Source organism: Pholcus phalangioides, unplaced genomic scaffold (assembly GCF_987345545.1).
Source record: "Pholcus phalangioides strain wild (caught in Gottingen) unplaced genomic scaffold, Ppha-v1.0 ptg000011l_1, whole genome shotgun sequence".
Lineage (NCBI taxonomy): Eukaryota > Metazoa > Arthropoda > Arachnida > Araneae > Pholcidae > Pholcus > Pholcus phalangioides.
This window is the reverse complement of record NW_028301604.1, coordinates 63968758-63990663: the sequence shown is the minus strand read 5'-3', so window position 1 is coordinate 63990663 and position 21906 is coordinate 63968758. Positions and strand designations below refer to the sequence as shown.

General features: G+C 35.6%; 1 protein-coding gene and 1 non-coding gene across 3 annotated transcripts in view; both read left to right on the top strand.

Annotated features, from left to right (window-relative positions):
* LOC149080708 (glutamate receptor ionotropic, kainate 2-like) overlaps positions 1-21906 on the top strand; it is a 96117-nt gene that overhangs the window by 64333 nt on the left and 9878 nt on the right. Inside the window, exons 7-14 of one of the 2 annotated variants that reach the window (XM_089239919.1) lie at positions 1732-1884; positions 5705-5779; positions 8455-8559; positions 11563-11670; positions 18369-18572; positions 18737-19098; positions 19288-19486; positions 20651-20873. In XM_089239919.1, the coding sequence (XP_089096045.1) occupies positions 1732-1884; positions 5705-5779; positions 8455-8559; positions 11563-11670; positions 18369-18572; positions 18737-19098; positions 19288-19486; positions 20651-20873 (1429 nt within the window). The remainder of the gene's footprint in view (positions 1-1731; positions 1885-5704; positions 5780-8454; positions 8560-11562; positions 11671-18368; positions 18573-18736; positions 19099-19287; positions 19487-20650; positions 20874-21906) is intronic. The other variant, XM_089239920.1, reaches the window with a different exon arrangement.
* Positions 2947-3017, top strand: TRNAV-GAC (transfer RNA valine (anticodon GAC)). The gene has a single exon. It is a non-coding gene; the product is annotated as a tRNA-Val (tRNA).

Genomic DNA, 21906 nt, shown 5'->3' with positions numbered 1-21906 from the left:
TGTTTTTAAATGAGCTTCAGCGTCTTGGAAATGGAGAATTTTGCATCTGTCTGAAAAAGTCTTTCCGTTTTTTAATATTGTCATTAATATTCAGCATTTATAACTTACAACGCGGGTGAAACAGAAAGTTCACTTTTTATAATACAGCGTGCTGAGAAAGTCCTTATAAAGATCTTTTTATTCTTAACTGTTGGTTATTGAAACATGCTTTCAATTAAAAAAAGTATTCAAACAACGTGCCCATTTTAGATACGTCATTTATTTTAACAGGGCTGTATGTACTGAGATACAAAATATTATTTCTTATTCTGCCTCTTATTCACTAATTTCTAATTAGGAAGTTATTGCCATCTCTTTTTGAGCCCAATAGAAAAAAAACCCATGTTCCCAAGTGCACAATATTCGTAGAGATATTGCTCAATGAAGGTCAAGGGGTCTTACCAGAATTTTGAAAAGTTTTAATAAACTGCAACTACAGTCGAATCCCGTTATAACGAACTCCAGGAGACCGGAGAAATCACTTCGTTATAGCGAAATTTCGTTATAAAGGAATTCCAGGCATTAGCATTTTTCTTATGTAAGCTTATATAGGGGATTAGAAAAGTGTTCGTTAAAACGGGATTTTCGCTATAACGGTTTTCGCTATAACGGTATTCGTTAAAACGGGATTCGACTGTATTTGAAGAATTTTTCAAATTTTCGCTCTTTTTCCCGAGTTTGTCCCTTAATACAGTATAAGCTATAATACAGAAAAGAAAGAAATTCTTTCCCCCATTTTCAGTGATTTTCTAATTCAAGTACCTCGGCTGATATTGCTCTCAGAAACATGGAATATTTTATTTATTTATTTTATTTATTTATTTATTTATTTTATTTTATTTTACTTTATTTATTTTACTTTATTTATTTTACTTTATTTATTTTACTTTATTTATTTTACTTTATTTATTTTACTTTATTTATTTTACTTTATTTATTTTACTTTATTTATTTTACTTTATTTATTTTACTTTATTTATTTTACTTTATTTATTTTACTTTATTTATTTTATTTATTTATTTATTTATTTTATTTTTTATTTATTTATTTTATTTTATTTATTTATTTTATTTTATTTATTTATTTATTTTTTGCGCTCAGGGAAACAACTCTTTAATTGGAAGTTAGAGGACAGGGAGACCGTATAAAAAATTTAATTTTGTATTTCATGAATGACATACTATCTAAAATGGGCACGTTATTTGTGAAAACTTTTTCTAAGTGAAAATATGTTTCTGTAACCAACGGTCGAGAACAAAAAGGCCTGGGTAAGAACTTTCAGGGCAACCTGTATAGTAATCTTCATTCATATAAATAATGTAAATGCATGAATATACTTTATTGAGCTTTCCTTCCATGATTCTATTATAAACGTGAACCATCTACATACGAGAGACGCAATAAAAATCATTTTCACCGAAACTTTTATTGTCATAATTATAAAAACTATCATTTATATAAAAATAATAACAATAAGTCGACATTTTAAGTAACTTGGTTATAAACAAGTGTTATTACCATCGTCGGTACGTATACTCGAATGATCCTGTATAAAAGAAAAACTTTGAAAAATGTTCGACAATTACGGTAAGCATTAGTTCTCTAGGTTTCAGTCAGACTCTCGTTGGAGATTATTACCTCTGCACATCTTTATACATCAATAGATATACACTCATGAATCTTCTTCACAGACAGAAACTGCTTTGATGTATGATGCAGTGAAGCTGTTCGCCAAGGCCCTGCAAGACCTGGACAGTAGCAAATCCATCGAATTTCCTTCTATCTCATGCGACAGTGGTCTCCCGGGATTGGACGGAAGCAGCATCATCAACTACATGAAACCGGTGAGTTAGAGCCTTATCTTATATATTCTTTTCTCTCTCTCTCTCTCTCACTCTCTTCTTTTGTTGTTGTTTTCCTCCTAATTCCCTAGGATTTTGTTTCGGTCTTTCCTCTTGACGAGTCTCATAAAAATGGTTATGGACCGTAAATAAATCATTCATAATTAAGGCAGTTTCTTTCGTCGAAACAAAAAATATATTATCTAATGAACGGAAATGTCAGCGTAATTTTCCGTCGGTTCTTTTAGTAAAAATGAAGATGGATCGAAAATATTATACGAAAATTATATAGTTATCGAAGGTTCTGAAGCTTTACTCTAGTTGCTTCTCGTGTTTCAAAAAATCACGAACATAAAGTTTTCTTTTTCATTTTCATCATTTATGGTAAGTTATGCGATAGGTCACCATGACTGCCTTTTGAGAATATTCTTTTACAGTAACACAGTACGCACATTAACGTTAGAACATGAAAGGTATTCCAAATCGGCCATTTTCAAAAACATTAGCATGCACTAATACTCTCGCTTTCTTTGTAAATTAATCGGAAGCACACTATTGCTCTAACGGAAAACTGGCTGAATGAAAAGATATTGATGTTTAGGAAAGGAAAATTCATCTCTGCCATTATTGCCACAGCATTAGCAAGGGAGAGGACGTCTTTCCCTACCTATACGTCACCCTCTGGCGGCCTTGAGGTCATATGCGGGCTATTAGCAAGCAGAATACAAGATACGGAAGACTAGATGTTGTGAAGATATTTATTATTTGAGATGTTAATTTTTTTAAGGAAGGAAAAACTCATCTCTGCCTCTACCGGGAGTCGAAGCCAGACGAGTGCTCATGTCATATATTAGCAGAATGTTGCCGCCATCCATCACACGGAGCCATTCAGCACACATATATATACACGCTCATAGATGTGCGCAGAATTTTCTCGAGGGGAGTTTCAGACTATTTTTCCTGCAAAATAACACTGGAATCTTGGCTCGGGGGGGGGGGGGGGTTTAGAACCCCAAACCCCCCCCCCCTTGCCAATGTATACGCTCCAAGGAGACAATATTCTATGCTTTCATATCTTAGTGGTAGAGCACTCGTCTGACATGCGAGAGACCGGGGTTCGTTTCCCCGTGAGGGCGATGAATTTTCCTTTCCTAAACATCAGTACCTCTTCACACAGCCAGTTTTCCGTATATATATATTGTATTAACAAGAGAGAGAGCATCTTTCTCTACCTACACTGTTGATCATTTGAAAATTTACCCAACATTATTCCTCAAGACCAACTTCTTCAACGTTATACAGTGAAACCTCGCTATGATGATAAACCCCTCAACAACGATATTTTTCTCAAATCTTATTTGGAATTGCCTATAGTCTAGAGTTAAACTCTTTTCGATACGATGCCTTTCTCTAACGTCATATTTTGAAGAGATGTTGAAATCGAAACAATGCCATGTTATTATATTTCACTTAAAATCGTCTTCAATATATTTTTTAAATTCCTCACCAGTTTTTGTTCTCCCAAGAATGTCTATTTAAGGGTTAATGAAGTTGCTGTGAAACTACTTTTGAGTAGTACACAAAAGTGTAATTCGATAAATGTCTTTACAAGTGCAAAACAAGTATAACAGCATTTTATTAATCAAATAATTAATTATATTTTTTTTGCTGCGAATAATAATTATTTTTTTGCAAATACTTATATACGCTGAGAACAATACTTTCTGATGGCATTAACAATGCTGACGTACAAGAGATTGCCAAGAACAGCATAATTCGGTGATGCATGATGGTGATGTTACCTCTCTACATAACGATAATACCTCCACAGCGATATTTTTTATTGATCAGCAGAGTATCGTTATATCGAGGTTCCGCTGTAATCAGGATATTATTTTTTTACCTAAAGCACTGTAAAATATTCTTTGTGCAGTGATTTACGCGATTCATATCTCACTGGACTGTATTGCATGTTAGTGTATTTTAATGAAAACTTGACATAGCATAAACGCCAGAACTTTGCCATTTAACTTGACAGAGGATGAAAATCAATGTTTCATCAGTTTTCTAAGACAAGTGATAAGCCTCATATGTGTAACAATCGTGTAGACAAGAACAATGTGAAAATATGGATGAAAACTATTTGAAAAAGGTACTGACACTGAGCTTTATTCATATTAGTTTAGTTTAAAACATGTAAAAGGAAAGGGTAAAAAAATCTTTCTGAGATCAATGTTGAATGTTTAATTTCGCGTATAATTTTTATTAATACATCAAATTATGTTTTCAATACACAAGTTTTCATGAGAATAATTAGCACCAGATATTTCTCACAATTACTACTATAAAAAAGAACATTCTATCATTTGTGAGTAGTCTATGCAGGTACACCATTTAAATATTTGCGGTTTTCGTTGGTGGTAGAAATATCGCTGCATAGTAGTGTTGGTAATTATCTTATTACGAAGTTTCATTTTATTTTATTGACACTCAGATGAACTGAATTTTTTTTTCTAATTTTATTGGAATAAAAGCTAAGTTGATATGCACAAGAAATAAAACTTATTAAAATTGTAATTTTTTTCACAAGCGAGAGTGATTTTTTTATTCATTTCTGAAACAAGTCGTTATAGTAGTTATAAACGGAAAATTTTTCGTGTTTAAGTGGTTTGTACTAATATTTTTTTTTCTCGTTTTTACAGTTTATAAGATTTTATATAATAGTTCACGTTAGTGTCTATATTTTTAGCATTTTCTTGAGTTCAAGAACTTGAATATTGATTGAATATGAAATTTGTTGACCATTTGGAAAAACAAAATGCATCAAAAAAGTGGAATGCAACATTATTTAGCTTTTTAGCCCACGTGTCTAACAATACCGAATGGAAAAAAACCGCTAGAAATCGAAAATATTGACCATGTTGGAAGTCACAAGCATGCGTTTTCCATAAAAACTTATATTTATTTCAATATATAATTATCGAATAACTTCTTCAAAACTATTAAGAAAATCTCATCTATCCCTTGCAAAATTAAAACAGACCCCGCGTTTCAAAACCAGATTTTTATATCTATTATTCGCTTGATTTTGATATTGTTGACAAACATGACATGTTTGGAAGAAATCGATTCAATCCGACAGTTTGCGAAAAAACAGTGCATTTTTGATATTTTAAATACTTGTTTTGGATTCTTCGTGCCGTATATTTCACAAAACTACTCAACTACTGAATATATTTAATTTTTTGAACGTTTTCGGATAAAAGTCAGCGGTTGTACATTATTCTCACTAGAATTCTGTTAAGCGTCCTGCCTTTCCTGTATATGTTTCGCAAAACTCATCGTTATGTATTTTCAGAATAAATCCGAGCATGAAAAGACCTAAAATGAATCCGAATGCATTCGTGCTGTTTGGCCGTATTTAATACCCAGTGTTGCATGTAAATATAGATATCCTTGGCTTCCGTCTTTGTAGCAAAATGGTAGATTAGATAAGTGTTGCTGATTTTTGTGTACATTCCATGCACATTAAAATGCTTTTCTCTTAAAAATTAAATCTGGAAAAAAAAGTTAACCCGTTTTTTCCAACATATTTTCCAGTATGCTGTTTTAGCTTATTGTGTTTTGCCTGCTCAAATGTCTGTCAACTTCGGGCTTTGTTTCTTTATGTAATTCTATGTGAATCCTATATCGGGCATTATCGTTTATGTTCATAAAATGTTTATTTCACTATTATCGAAGTTTATCAAAGTGCTATGAAACGTTTGGTAATCTAAATTATTACTTCATAGACGCTCATTACATATCTATATTCGCATTGCAGGCAAAGAAACGCTCTGTAGTAATTAAAAGGGCCATACCTTCCTGCAGATGTCTCGCTAATGTCACTGCAGCCAATGTGAGTGTCATACGCATCCGCCCAATCTAAATCCTTTCCTTATAACTTCATTAGAAGAAAAATAAATGCCTTAAAATGCTAGTCTTTGCTTTTCTTAGAAAATTATTCCCCCATCTATCGCTTTTTATTTTCATTTTCATACAGCGACACTGCTAAAACAGACATTCTATAATAGTAGGTCATACTAATTGTGTGCGTGAAAACAATTTTTCATCAAAAACGGCAGTATATTTAATTTCCTCGTTGTAATTGAGCACGTCTCTCTTGCTAGTTAATTAAACTCGACTGGTTTCATGACACTCACTACATTTATTCATCATAACAAACCACTTTTATTTCGATTTGTTCTACAACGTTTGAAATCCACGATTGCAGATTTAAATTCGGTTCGATTTTTTTTCAGATTCAGCTGAAAATTTTTTACATACGAGTGCAGCTGAACTTTATGAGATTCTAAATATTCGTCTTTGTTTCCTGATATTCCCCCACTATGCTCACGCAAAACATTATTTTTTACGCTTTTTGTGCTGTATATGCATCCCGTTACAAGATCTTTTTATACTCTCTCTCTCTCTCCTTCTACCCATACGGCAAAATACTGCTTGGTCGGGAAATAATTTCTAGCGATTCTCTTTCCTTACAACACCTAGAATTTCCATCTATCAACAAAACCTCGAAAATAACTATGCCAAACTAACGAATTAAAAACCCGTCACATAGCAGGCTTGAATGAACTTGAGATTAATAATTCATAACAGTGAAAAATCAAGAAAAAGGTTAAATGGTGCCGCTATAGTGGCTCAGAATTACCATTGCAGAATCGTAATTTTTTCAGTAACTATATATCTATTTAATATGCCTTAAAAAAGCACGGTATCAAAATAAGTATTTAACCCAATACAAACAATTTGTTTGTGGAAGCTCATAGAAAAAATTTTAAGTATGAGCTTTTGTTCTTCATATATGAAAGCCAAATTTGAACAAAAAAACAAAAAGATATTTGCTCATTAAAAAAATGAATCTGTCTCAATAGAAAAAGACATCATTGTCTTTTCATTTTTCTCCCATAATAACTTCAAATCATAAAACAATGCAGATTTTCAATTTCCAGGCGTTCCTTTAAAATTATAATTGCTGAGATTGCTGCTATATGCATTGTCTTTTAATTAACCTTGTACGTGCAATTACTGTGCAATTTACTGTATCGTTTTTCCATATTTATGAAGTATTTTCAGCTGTGTACCAGATAGTTAACGTACCGTAAGTAGGTTATGTATGTGTGTGAGAATTAAATAAATGAGATAAATTTTGCAGTTTTCTGGAGTTGATTTGATCAAATTCTGAACTCTGTAGATGGCACCGTATTATTGCTTATATTTTAGTTACTAGGGAGTAAAAAAAAAGACTTGAAATACAAATTTACCTTTACTTTTACTGATTCAAACTATAGAAAATACTTTTCTTATATATTTTTCTCATGAGCTGGAATGCTCCTTTTCATTTCTTAATTTGTGTGTATGTGTGTGTGTGTGTGGTTTTTTTAATTTCGTTTTTATTAATATTTATACTATTCATGATACTTCCCATTTTTTGGAAACAGCATCATAAGAGTGTGTTTAAAAAGAAACATGAGCAGTATCAAAATATCCGAAGGATTTATACTTCATTTTGTACATGAATAATGTGTATACAGTGAAGACTGACTATATATATAATCCGGTACTATATAATATACGGTGAAGACTGACTGAATCCGATCTCCTGATCAGTTCCAACCACCTATATTACTTTATTTTGTTCGAATTTCAATACATCTCAATTTGATCGCAATTAGCTAATCGTAATTAATTCACAATGTAATGTCTGACGTCTTTTCATTGACAGTAGAACCATATACTGTTAAAAATAGTGGTTGAGGAGGAGCATGATCATTGTTACCTGTTGATATTAAGTTCAGTCTGTTTTATCCCAACCATTTCAAACTCATTCCACGTGCAAAATTTTTCCAGCTTGTAATCCTGTTCAGATATCATGTTTTAAATGCGATTAACGTCATGAATACTTTTATCTTTTTGCTTCAACACAACCTGAAAATAGATTTTTTTTCCCGCATGCCAAACATTGATGATACCCACAAACAAACGCGTCACAAGGTTATTCAATCAACAGCACTTTCTCCATTTCCTATCTCGTTCTGGCTCTATATAATTTACAATTGCATGTCCCCTCCCTATAATCTTTCCTTGTCTTTTTCCATTGCGAATGAACTTCCCTCTTGTGCATGCATTCTTACGGCCTCATTTAGTATTAGTATAGGGTGGTAGGGATAAGTAGACTCTCGATTACGTTTGCAACTAAAAATTTTAAGGAAAAAAATGGCTTAAAATCAATCACCTACTAAAAGCAAAAAAATTCTACAGCAGAGTAGGGGAAAATGAATACATTAAATTCAAGCATAAGTCCACTTTATATGCTATGAAATGCAATTATACCGTAATCGCAGTTTTTCATCGCAATTCAGTATTAATCTAGTAAATAGTTTCAGACAATCAAAAGCTTAATCGAGAGTTTGCTATTGATATTAGCTTCTAATAACCGACGTGTAATTACTTTCAAATGCTAACAGAGCTTTCTTTTCTTTTTTTTCTCTTTTTCTCTTTATTTTCTTTTAACAGAGCAGTATCCAAGGGCTTACAGGCAAAGTAAAATTCGATGAACAAGGGTTCAGATCTGATTTCGTTTTGGATTTGATTTACCTGACTACCGATGGAATTGATAAAGTGAGTTTTAGTTCTTCATTAAGAAATTTCCTTTCTTTGCTAGGCTAAAATATTTCTAGTGCTAGACGTACGAATTCGACTGTTTAGTTCAAGTTGTAGGTGTGTATATGAAAGCATTTTTAGCAGCCCGTTCCGATTAAATAATAAGTCACGTTGTGAAATTAGTCGCTAACAAAGATCCAAAGATCGAGAGCTTGACATCTACGATATTTAAAAGTAAGTCCTTTTTTTTTCTATTAGATTCCAGATGAAATTCAAAATATTTGAAACACTAACCATGATTTCTCCTCCAGTGTTTTCTTATTTGTTGCTGATTTCATTAAAAAATGTAAGTAAATTGTTCATTCTCACAAATTCATCCGGCTGATTTGTACTTCTTTTGCACTTTTTAAAATACGTATAACAACAAACTATTTATTTTCGAGACGTGATGCACATGATATAATACAATAATAAAAATTCCAAGAAAATATGCTATTTCGAGTTCATCTCTTTTAATCCCCAGATTTTGATCCTGGTAAGATAGTAATTATAAAAATTTTAGTTACAAAAAAAGAGTTAATGACCCTCTCAAATGAGCCGAGGGTATTCTCTAAAACAAAACGTATTTACATAGTACCATTGTGAATAATTTTTTACAAAAAAATGTTGTGTAACATTTCCCATTTTCATCTAAATCTTTAGTAAAGCCATCATAGCCTTTCTTGATCTACCAGGTACGTATTTGGTCTCATGCGTAGGTGTGAATCCGCGCTATTAATCTATATGTGATTTCCATAAATGATTTCAGAAACGCATTTCTTAGCTTTCTGTTATTTACGAAAATAACAATATAAACAGAAAATAATCGTATAACGTTCGAAACTTGAAATCAACAACCACATACAGGACAAAAACTTTCGAAGATCTTTTAGACCTTCAAAACATCTGCTCTTAAGCGCAGGGGTGGCTTAAGCAAGGATGTAAGGGGAACGGCGCACCTGGACGACAGATTGTGAGGGGTGGCAGCGTAGACTTTAGTTAAGACCCCAAAATTAAACACAGTAAAAATTCACATCACATCACGCTTTCGAGTCATACCTCGACAACGGAAACGTTGAGAAAATAGACAGAGCCTCTGACCGTAATACCTTTGACGACCGGACACACCCCGCTTCCCATCTCAGAGAGATATTGACCGTAATACCAGAAACAAGAATGTAAGCTATCGGGGCGGTTCGAGACAAAATCTGTACCGGTGCGGGACTTTTTGCGCCTCCTGCCTATTCCCCCCCCCCCATAGCTCCTACATCTTGTATCAGGGCCCGTAGGCTGGAATCTTTCGTGGGACAAAAGCCAGATTTTCCATGGGGCTTCTTCCACAGTTAATTTATAGTGTGGGGAAAAAAAAGAAAAATTATAAGGATTTAGTCCCGGGTCCTGAAGCTGAAGCCCTGTCAGCCCTACCATTAGGGGTCATGCTCCTCCCTCACGACTTATCCAAATAATTCCTAACGAAAAAAAATTTTGCCCTTTCAGATTTTTCGGATTTTGCTCCCCTCCAGAGCAGACAAAAAACATTTTCTTTGACTTTTTCTGGCCAATGGAACTTTTTTTTACCCATTTCCTTAGGATTTAGCACCTCTCTTGAGCGGCGCCCCGTGCGGCTGCAATGGGTCACATGTGGCCAAGTGCCGCCCCTGTACTCTATCACAAGGAGCAAGCGTGAATTTTGCTTCCCGCACCCAGAGTTTGTTCCAGAATAGTCAAATGAAAGCAAAGGAAAAATTTGACTTCTCACTTGTCCGGTCCCTGGCGTACCAGAAACACCTTCGAAAAAAAATTCTTAATAAAAAAATAACCTTGTTATATATCATCTTTACAGGATAAGTGATGATGGCTCACAAAAATAAGTGCTGTTTCAAGGATTAAGTTATCTGGCATTGTTAAGAATGGTAAAATAATTCTGGGGAACAAAAAAATAAAAACAGAAAAATCTACTTCATGTGCTTTTCTTCTGCAAAAAAAAAGTTAGGTTTATCTCGAAGTCCCCTTCACTGAAGCCCTGTCAGCCTCCTGCCAGGGTCGCCATTAGGGGGCAGCATGAGGCTTCGCACCCAGGCGGCAGGTAAGCCCGAGCCGCCCCTGCTTAAGCATATCATGAACGTCATTTCACTGATACTTGCTCCATGACTTCACACAAGCTTCTGCATTTAAAGATTTCATAAACATCATTTCACAGATACTTGTTAAATTTCATTCAGCTCCATGACTTCCAGCTTCTGCTATTTGATTAAAAAATGAAATTGCATTTTTTTTTTTTTCTTTGTCTATACTAAAAAAGTTCTGTATGTTTGTTGTTGTTGTTGTTTTATTTATTTTAATTGGAAGTAGTTCAGTTTAAAACGGATATTTTTTTTTAAAAATCAGTCATTGAAACAATCCACTTTATCTGCAGTTATTGCTGGGCCCAGCTGGTACTAAACCGGTGGATAAACGGCCCTGGGCTAAGGACTAGGTCAAACAGGCCACCCCTACCACAAATTATTGAAGATTTTCATTAATTACGAATTTTCAATAATTGTGTGAGATCAATAATTTGTTTTCAATTCTTGCAAAGTTTCTTTCATTGATTCTGAATCATTAATTTTTCTGCCTCTTTTTTTCTGTACATTCTGCAATTATGAACGCCTTTTCGGATAGTGGCTTTTTTTCCCCGCCCCCATCAACAAAATATACAAAATCGCTGCTTGGAGGGCATAAGCTGATAAAGGTCTTCGAACGTGGGGAGGGGGTATCGTATCAAACGAATTTTCCACCTCCACTCTCCCATCTATCCTAATAATGCTAATTTTTAGAGAAACGGGGGGAAGTCACTCATACCCCGTGTATCCGCCATGTTCGGAGGAGGGGCGTTGAGATGGCTCTGGCTTGACCCGGAATCTATCTTTGATTGATAGATTTCGTACCATCAGGCATTCAACTTTTTCGTAATTGTTTTCTTCTATTTTTTGTTTTCCTCAGATTGGCACATGGACCCCAGGAAAAGGGATTAACATAACTAAAAATATGTCCAATGAATACGACGCTTTATTACTGCAAAACCAGACTCTCATCGTGACCACTTATGTCGTAAGTATTGATATCTTTCTCATTTTTCCCCACGAAGAATTTTCACTTCCATAAAGTATATTCTTGATGTTACTTCTTTTTGTTTTTCTTCCCACGGCCGCAACTGGATGCTTGGTCATCCGGGGCAAACGAGCATTGTGACGCCCCCTTATAATGTTGAAGGAGAGGTTTCAGAATGAAATTTGCGCCCCCTCGGGTCCAGCGCCCGGGGCACGAGACCCGCCTGCTCCCCCCCCCCCTAGTTGCGGCCCTGTTTCTTCCCACACTCACCCATAACTAAATATGACCTTAATCTTCAGTAGCTACCATGCCCCCCCCCAGATCCGGCAGCGGGCCCCCCTCTATGGTTAATTTATAGTGTGAAAAATCAAAAAGTGATAAGAATCGTACCGGGCCCCAGGGATAGACCCAAGTAGCACAAAGATATAGATCTATACGCTCGACTTTAAATTTTCTCCAAATTTTTATTTGAAGGCAATATTTTTATTTAAAGGCACACGATATGTTGATATATCAGTATATTGTGTATCTGATATATATCTTTGTCAGGTTCACGATATAGATGTATGTCATGTTCAGGATATAAAGCTATGTCATGTTCAGGATATAAAGCTATGTCATGTTCAGGATATAAAGCTATGTCATGTTCAGGATATAAAGCTATGTCATGTTCAGGATATAAAGCTATGTCATGTTCAGGATATAAAGCTATGTCATGTTCAGGATATAAAGCTATGTCATGTTCAGGATATAAAGCTATGTCATGTTCAGGATATAAAGCTATGTCTTCTTTGATAGATCTATATCAGGTCTATATCGAGACTCTGATATTAAAATAATTTATTGTCCCAAGTTGTTGTCCTTCAAAGTAGAGATTATTCACAAGGAATCAAATGCATATTCGACTGAAAAATTAAAGACTTGATCAATTAATATCATTAATAATTTGCACCATATAGGACAAGATCCTTCTATATCATAGTTATGAGAGAGACATCTGATATTCCTCTGACATTTCGATATATAACAATATGGTCCAGATATTGTACTATATCATTGTGCTACTGGGGGAGTCCTGCCCTTGGGGGGGGGGGGCATGGTAGCTACAATAGCCGCTGTGTCGGGCGAGTGGACATAGTGACGGACTCGCATCGCGAGGATCCAGTTATAACCCCACCGGCGCTACAGTGTTGGTTTTCTGTGATTCCCAACTTCGGCGCAAGAATGCGAGCCGATCTTCCCGTTAGAAAGTCTCGCCACAGAGAGCAACAAACCTATATAACTGTAGAAATGTTAAATTATTACACTACACTCATAATTTCGAATATAGATGACAGCACTAAAAATTCCCACACAACTAGGGTTACTAACCGTCTTCCTTTTTAATGTCATTTCAAGCGTCCTCCTTCCTTTCGGAAAATTTGCCTTTTTGTACTCTCCTTAGGAGTTTCCGGGATTATTTTTCTTTTTTTCTCTGGGGAGAATTTTTTTCCCACTGAAATATATATTTTTTTCATTGCTATGAGTGTTTTTGTAGCTTTTTCCCCCACATGCATTCACCACAATAGCCGCCAAAATTCCCAGAATTTTTTCTGTTTCTGCTTTTTTAGTGGTTCTGTTTTAAAAAATTGGGAACAATTATCGTTGTGGCCAGTTTTATTCATGGAGGAAAGAATAACGTATTTAAGAATGTATTCTTTCCTCCATGAGTTTTATTGGTCGGAATAGTGGCGCCATCTATTGTGAAAATTAGGATAAGTGACGTCACTAAGAGTGCGCCCAGACGTCCTCCTTTCTGAGTTTTCCAAACTGGTAAGCCTACACACAAAAAAAACTTGAGCTTGATTGCCCACTGCCTAACCAGAGAATTGACACAAATTTCTAGAACGTTACACAAGCTAATGAAAACCTTGTACGTACGTAGGCGTGGGTGTCCATTTCATAGCCCGTTCATGGACGCATTAAAAAAGAAAAATATCAGTGCATCTGTATTTTAATGGTCTAGCACAGTGTTTCTCAACCGCCGGGCCGTGACATCAATCGTACCGGGCCGCGAGAATATATTCATTACCCTTTCATTTTTCAAAGTATTGTATTTTCACGAATAACTAATTGGTTTATTTCACTATTATGGTACATATTATTTTAGTTTTTCAGTCTAAAAATCATACAAAGGAAGATGAAAACCCCTCCTAGAGTTCCAGATCAAAGGCTTCCAGCCGCAGTTATAAATTATAAGAATTTGGAGGAATTCCCCTTCCCCTCATTGCACTGAAAATCCTTAGTTTTGTTGCAAGGCCCAAAGGAAAGGAAACATGTCTCTGGTCCTTCCCTCCCCCTCGAAACTAGTATTTTTAATTGTGTTTTTTTCTTTTCGTACTTTTGTGTATCCGTCTTCATGAGACCCAAACAATACAGCAGGGGTGGGCATCCATCTGTATACAGAAAATAGTGTGTTTTTGAATCGGTCATCAAGGTGCACATAACTACTGGTGATAACTCGAATACTGTTTTCTTTGCAAAAACGCAGTGAATTACGTTGCGAGAGTTTTCGTTCTGATTTCTTTTCCAGAGTGTGGATAGGTTCACAAATCTCAATTTTTGTTAAAAAAATAGAGAAAAGTTTAAGTTTTATAGAGTAGAAAAATCGCGATCAAAGTTTCGTAATTTATCAAGTTACACAATTCAACATAAGCATCTATCCTGAATATACCGAAAAGTGTCACGCCCAAAAATGAACAATTTTCTGCTCTTCAGCGGGCTTTTATGGTGAGTTACAATATAGACGATTTTTTTATATCATTACCTTCTTTCTAGCTAAGATTAAATGCAAAGTTCGATTGTAAAATATATTTTACACTAAGTTATTAAAAAGTGCTAATCAATAAGTGCTGCGTTGATGTCAGCTCTAAAAAATTCTATTGCCCACTATGAATGAAAACTTCATATTTTTACACACTATGCGAAATTAGTCTGTAGAATTGAATATTAAGACGTCTCGATTGATTTGTGATCAATAGAATTTTTTTAATGAGGTAGAAGCGCCGAAATGAAGCAAACGTTGAGGGGGGCTGAAGGTTGCCATTTGTCCCGTATATACGGGCTCAAGCCCTTATGCAGGAGAGTGAGTGGAGCGTTGTATTGTATATTGATTATTGGTGGCTCAGCCATCTCATAAAATATATTGGGGGCGCTCAAACAGCCTCAGTACCCAGGTTCCGGCGATTAAGCAATGATGATGTTTACTGCAGTTGCTGATGAAGCGCTTCGTTTATGTTTTGACTTCTGCACGTTATTAATACATTACCGGAAAAAAAAATGTTGCATCACTCCGCCAGAAAATAATGAATTCAATTCATTATAAACGGGTTTTAATTAATTAAAATAGGTTAAATTAATTAATCAATTAAAGAAGGGTTTAATTAATTAATTGATTAAATGGGTTTTTAATTAATCAGCTCGCAATCAAAATGTAATTGGTTGTTTATTAATTATTAACTTTTGAACGAGTAAACTATTCCAGAACGGGCCATAAACTCACAGCAATTTGATTCACCGGGCCGCGGTTCCAAAATGGTTGAGAACCACTGGTCTAGCACACTCACCTGGATCACGAGGGTACTGTGGCTTGATTTCCCGCAGATAACTGTAGAATTTCTCTTTCAAAAAATCATCTCTGCATCGTATCCAGTCCTCTATATTTTGTATCAATGCTAGAGAGCAACTTCATCAGTGCCGTCATAATGCATGGGGCCCACCTGGGCACAACCCAGGAGCTCCACAGAAATGACACATCAGATTAATAAGTTCATGAGTAAGCGCAGGGGCGTAGCCAAAAATTTCGTTCGGGGGGGGACCACTTTCATTTTGGGGGGGGACCAAAGTGACAGAACAATGGATTTGGCCATCTTTTTCCCTTTTTTCGGTCATTTTCTCACATTTCGGGGGGGGGACCAGACCCCCAAGTCCCCCCCCCTCGCTACGCCCTTGAGTAAGCGTGCAAATTAGTTGGCATTTCCAGCCAGGCAGGGGCCTCAGAAAAATCACTTCGCCGTAGGACCCATGATGCTCTTAAGATGGCCCTGGACATCATTATCTCTCTTTGTATAATTATAGGCACCAGAACAGGATGGCTCGCGATGCACTTTGTAGAGAGAGGCTCAGCATCCTCCTCGCAATGATTCATGGAAGCCTATATACAATTCACGATATCTGGGACGATTCTTGTTATTTTATGTTTTTCTGCTATTAATTCACTGCAGAGAAGCCCACCAAAGAGGGTCCAGGGGCCCTCGTCCCACTTAACCCGTATAAGAAGTATGACGAACCTTGTATAAGAAGGATGTCTGCCAATCCTAGGCCAATTTTTTCTTTGTGTCAGCGACTCTGACTTGAATCATCCACCACAAGGATGACATAGACAGGACTCCAACCTCTAAAGCTTTTTTTTTTTTTTCAAACTGAGCACAACTCAGGTCTATCGCCATAGGCAATTTACTACCTAGTGAGTTGTGCCGGAATTGTAAGTGTGTGTACCTAACAGTCTGAGTGCGTATCTAGTGTTGTGTACGATTTTTCAGTGCTGCCATCTATATCTCAGAAGTGAAGTGAGTGATGTCTAGTGACTGAATATTTGTACTGTTTGTAGGCCTGTTGCTCTCCATGGCGAGACTTTTTAACGGGGAGATCGGCTCGCATTTGCGCCTCGAAGTTGGTACCACCGTCGCCACCACCACTGTGGCGACGGTGGGGCTCAAACCCGGGTCCCCGCGATGCGAGTCCATGACTATGACCAACCTAAAGCCATAATGCCAAACAATTTTTTTTTACTTTTTTTTCAGGCCCGTCATTTGGGGGGGCAGCTTTTGAAACCCGGGGGAAAAACCCCCGGCTTTTGAAAATACACTAAAAATGGTATATATATATGCGTACATCGACTACATGCTCTTTGCCCCCCCCCCCCCCCGGGGAAAGTTGAAATGACGGCCCTGCTTTTGTTACAGTTATTAGGAAATCAAAACACAGATATACTCTAAAATCCTGGCTTGGGGCCCACTCCATGTTTATCCATACAAACTGATTGTGAACAATACCAAAAATCTATCATGAGTGATTGGTGAATGAACTGCTAGACATGCAATAAACAGTGCCGCCTTAACGCATGGGCCCACCCGGGCACGGTCTGGGGGCCTCTGAAACAACAAGTAGTTGCATTTTTCGAGAATTTTTCCAGTAGGGCCTCAGAAATATCACTCGGCCGGGGGCCCATGATGCTCTTAAGTCGGCCCTGGCAATAAAATGTATGAAAGCATATAACCAGTGTTTCTGTGGATTCAAACTCCAATATACTATAGTAAAAGCTCAATTTTTCACAATCCCATTTGTATGAGGTGCGTTGCAAAATTAAGGCGTGTTTCGCTATCAAAAAATTCACTTCTGCAGTCAGTTAAACTGGTTTCTTTATCATGTTAATGTAGGGATTACAGTTTCTGTCCTCATTTTCGGTGCCATTGGAAGGGTCCTCACACATTTTTACGATTCCACCTTTTTGTTTAGATTTTCAAGTTTTTGAAATTCTTTTTTCTGTGCACAGAAAAACTACACCATGAAGCCGATACCTGTTCATCGGTGTGTGTGTATGTGCGTCTATATATTTTTTCTATACATATTATACATTCTTTGACCAATCCCCTCAAAATTCACAGGAAACGAGAACTGGGGCTGCTTCTAAGCAAGGCAGATGCTAAAATAGCGACGGCCCGCCTGCTCTTGGCCAACTAGTATGAAAAATAAACAGTCCAAAAGCAGCTATACAAGAAGAAAACCACAGCACCTGTCTTGTGGAGGATACAAAATTGCTTAAATGAAGTGTATACTGTTTAAGGATGGTATTGAATCATTTTCTCTGAAAGTTTTAGAGTCTCGTCCTTATTTTTATGAGACTAATGCTATCTACATTTACTTAAACTCCCAACAGATTATGTTGAAAAAATAAAGGTTGATTCATAAATGATCAGGATGTGATGGGACTGATGGTCGAAGGCAGAACAAATGAACATAGCAATTTTGATCAGACAACATGCGTGTGTCCTCATTTCAGGTTCGTAATCTGGTAACCCCATGTAAATTCGATATTTTCACCGGTATATTATCTTTTATATGCCAGTTCGTAATGGTGAGTTTGGATTTAAATAACCTCAAGATTGAGAAGTCTGCTCAGTGATCAAATTTCTTAATGCAGAAGGATGATATTGAAGCAAATCTGGTATCTGATAGAGGTCTGGGCAACAGTGTTTTGGGACTAAATCTATGCTTTTATTGATCTACTTGGAGTCATGGAACCTGAAGCCACATACAAGGTCTGCAGCAAAACACTTTTAAAATTGTGACAACATTCTGAATCTTCAGATGCTGGATCAGGAATTGTTTTCTTTCGTGATAACGCGTGTGCGAATGCATTGAGTTCGGGACCTTGGGCACCCATGCTCGTTAAGATGGTCTGATCATTATCAACATGTTTCAATCATGTTTCCATTATATTTACTTCCAGAAAAATATAATGGAAAAACTTAAGTAGCTTAAGTCTTTTTGATTGTCCTAACCTAATTGGGAACTTTCTAATAGGCTAATTTGAGTTACTTGTTACTATGGCATTCACATACAGGTATATATATAATAGTTATCTTCATATTTTTCAGAACTCTCCTTATGCAATGCTGAAAGATTCAGCGGAAAAGTTGGCTGGAAATGCTAGGTATGAAGGTTTTTGCATTGACCTGATTGACCACTTGGCTAAACATTTAGGATTTAAATATGTGATCAAAGAAGTAGCAGACAGAGCATATGGTATCAAAAATGAGAAAGGAGTTTGGAATGGAATGATTGGAGAGCTCATTAGAGGAGTAAGTATAATTTCTCAGTTTTGCATTAGTCTGTCTGTTCTATGCTTTGTTTTGTGAAGAAATCACTAGTTTAGAAAAGAACCTCACTTATTTTCGAATAATATAAATGTATACACATAATACTTTGAAAAAGTAAGATATTTTTTTTTATATACTCTGTCCAGGAAGCTGACATAGCTATTGTTGATCTCACAATAACTTCCTCTCGAGAAGAAGCGGTAGACTTTACAATGCCTTTCATGAATACAGGAATAAGTATCCTGTTCAAGAAACCTACAACCAAAGTCACAACTTTGTTTTCCTTCCTTTCGCCCTTCTCCATGGAAGTATGGATATATGTGATGGGTGCTCATATTGGTGTCAGCATAACTCTGTTCCTTGTAGGTCGGCTTAGCCCTTATGAATGGGACAATCCTCATCCATGTCGCCAAGATGAACAGGTATTAGAAAACAGTTTCAGCCTTATGAATAGTTTGTGGTTCACAATTGGATCTCTCATGCAGCAAGGATCAGATCTTGCACCAAGGTAAAAGAATCTGTTCTTTATAATTTCACATTTCATCTCATTGATCTCAAATGAGAATGAAAGTACATAAAACTTTAATATTTATATAGCAACTTACATTATAAGAGTATAAAAAAAATTGAATTTTCGAAAATTTTGAATTTTTTTATATTACTAATCAACATTACTGTTTTGTTATTATCTAAACAGAGCTATGTCAACTCGAACAATAGCTGGCATTTGGTACTTTTTCACACTCATCATGATTTCATCATATACAGCTAATTTAGCGGCTTTTTTAACAGTAGAAAAAACTGTTTACCCAGTGGAAAGTGCAGAAGATCTAGCCAAACAAACAAAAATCAAGTATGGTTGTCTGGGAAGTGGTTCAACTAAAGCTTTCTTCCAGGTACTCCACATAATTAAATTTTTTCCCAAGTTCCAACTATTATTTAAATAGAAACTACTACTTCATAAATTTATTAAATCAACTTCATTTCCATAGGAAGTGTTCAGATGTTAGTGCACATTTGCACATGAAATAGCTTACCTTCTATAATTATAAATTCTGCTAAAACTGGTCTACGTCAAAGGTGTTACTTAAAAAAAAATATCAATCCACACAACATGATTGGTATACCAGTTTATGGCTAGTAAATGGTATCCATCATGCAAATTTGGCCAGCACATTGAAAAGATTGTGCACTTCTTAACCCACACAGAAGTCATTGATGTGGTAGGAAAATGTTGAAACGTCTTGTAAAGTGTTTGCTGAATAAACTGGAGAAAAACTTTTGAGAATTCTGACTATTTTCCATTTTAACTTTATACCTTAGAAATATGTATTTTCTTGCTAATATGTGCCTACTTATTTGGGGTCAGCTTATACACTGGGTTTTCAATTTTATGGCATATTGGTAGTGTTCCAGTGGGGGAGAGTGATTGGCTTATATTCAAGTAGGTATAGTATTTTCATCAAATTTTTATGAGGACATAGCAGATTTTAACAGTCACATTCAAATCCAAACTTAAGCAGATGCTAAAGGTGCAGTGACACCAAGCTGCCAAAAATTATGGGGTGCAAAAAAAGGGGACTTTTATTTTCTGTCAACAAATAAATGGAAAATTTTAATTATTTTCCTCAAACTAAACATCACTTGAAAAAAATTTTCCAAAATATTTTAATTTCAGAAGAGAGATTCCGATATTGGGAAAATACAGAAAAAACTTAAAACTTAGTCTTTCTTTCACAATCCCGATTTCTATAGCCATGTTTGAGGAAATGATAACACATAGCAGATCAGAGATATTATCTGAAATTATGCAACATTTTCCACCATTTTCTGGAGAGAGAGTTTTGGAGGTCTTTTGTCATCCTAAAAAGTAGCTGATATTGTATTGGAAGGCTATTATACAATTTTTGGAGTAGAGAGGGTAAAACAATACCTAATTTTTTGTAAAATACCTAAAACAACAGTAATTGCTTATAATGAGGAAGGGGAATAAACATAAATTTCATTAACATTTTTCAAGTTCAAACTTAGTTGCATTTTTATTATCTTATTGATTTTAGGAATCAAAAATAAGCACATATGCAAAAATGTGGAAATTTATGAGTGAAAACCCCGATGTATTTATGCCAAACAACGAAAAAGGTAAACAGCGAGTTATGGAAGGCAACTATGCATATCTCATGGAGTCTGCATCTATAGAATATATTATAGAAAGAAATTGTAATCTCACACAGATTGGAAGCCTACTTGATTCAAAAGGATATGGAATAGCAACAAGAAAAGGTAAATTTTTTTATTAAGTAAAATGGAAAATAATAGTAGAATATAGTTCAACCTTTTTTTCAAAAAATATAATGAAAACAAAATTATTATTTTACCTCATATTTTAGTGAAATAAAATAGTAATAAAAATACACTATATATATTACCAATACTTTGTATTATAGCAGGGATTCTCAAACTGTGCACTGTGGTGCACCAGTACACCACCAACCTTTGTCGAGGGTGCCACAGAGTGAACAAAGGTTCTTTGACATGATTCTTTGTTAAACTGCTTTGGGGAGTTGTGGATAAGTTTTGATTAGAGAAAGGGGTGCCACAGGTGAAAAAGGTTTCAAAAACTTCAAAAAGTTTACCTTCAATGTAAGTTGATGTTTTTGAAAATTTTTACATTTGAAGAACGCAAATGGGAGGGGGAGATATGATTGAAGTGTTTAAAATTTTCAATGGGATGGACAAAATGGACCATGAGTTATTAACCCCTAGAATGTTTCTTTATTTTCCTCTTTTTAAATGAAACAAGTTTTTTTCCTTCCCTAGCAAATATTCACCAAAAGTGGAAAATTCATGATCATCGAGGAATCAGAGGAAAAAATATTATTCCAGTAAGATTTTTTTGCAAATATATTCTTGGTTTTTCGGAAAAGGTTTTTCAGAAGGTTTTCTAAATGGAGATGGGGGAATGTATATGATTGGATATTCCTCATTATAGTAGGTAGGGATTTTTGGCCAAAGAATGAGTATTTGTTCTCATTTGTCCCTCATTGTAAAACAATGTTTTGTTGGTTTTTTTTTTTCTTTTAAACTAGAGGTTTTACAATTAAAACCAAAGATCAATATAATTAAATATTCATTACGATTCCTGATACGTAATAGGGACTATTTATATACAACCAGGACCACAACTGGGGGGGGGGAGCAGGATGGTCTGATGATCTGGGTGCAGGGCCAGAGAGTGCAAATTTCATCTTTTAACCTCTTCCTCGACATTACAAGGGGAACCAAAATGCATACTCGCCCAGGCTGACCAAGCATT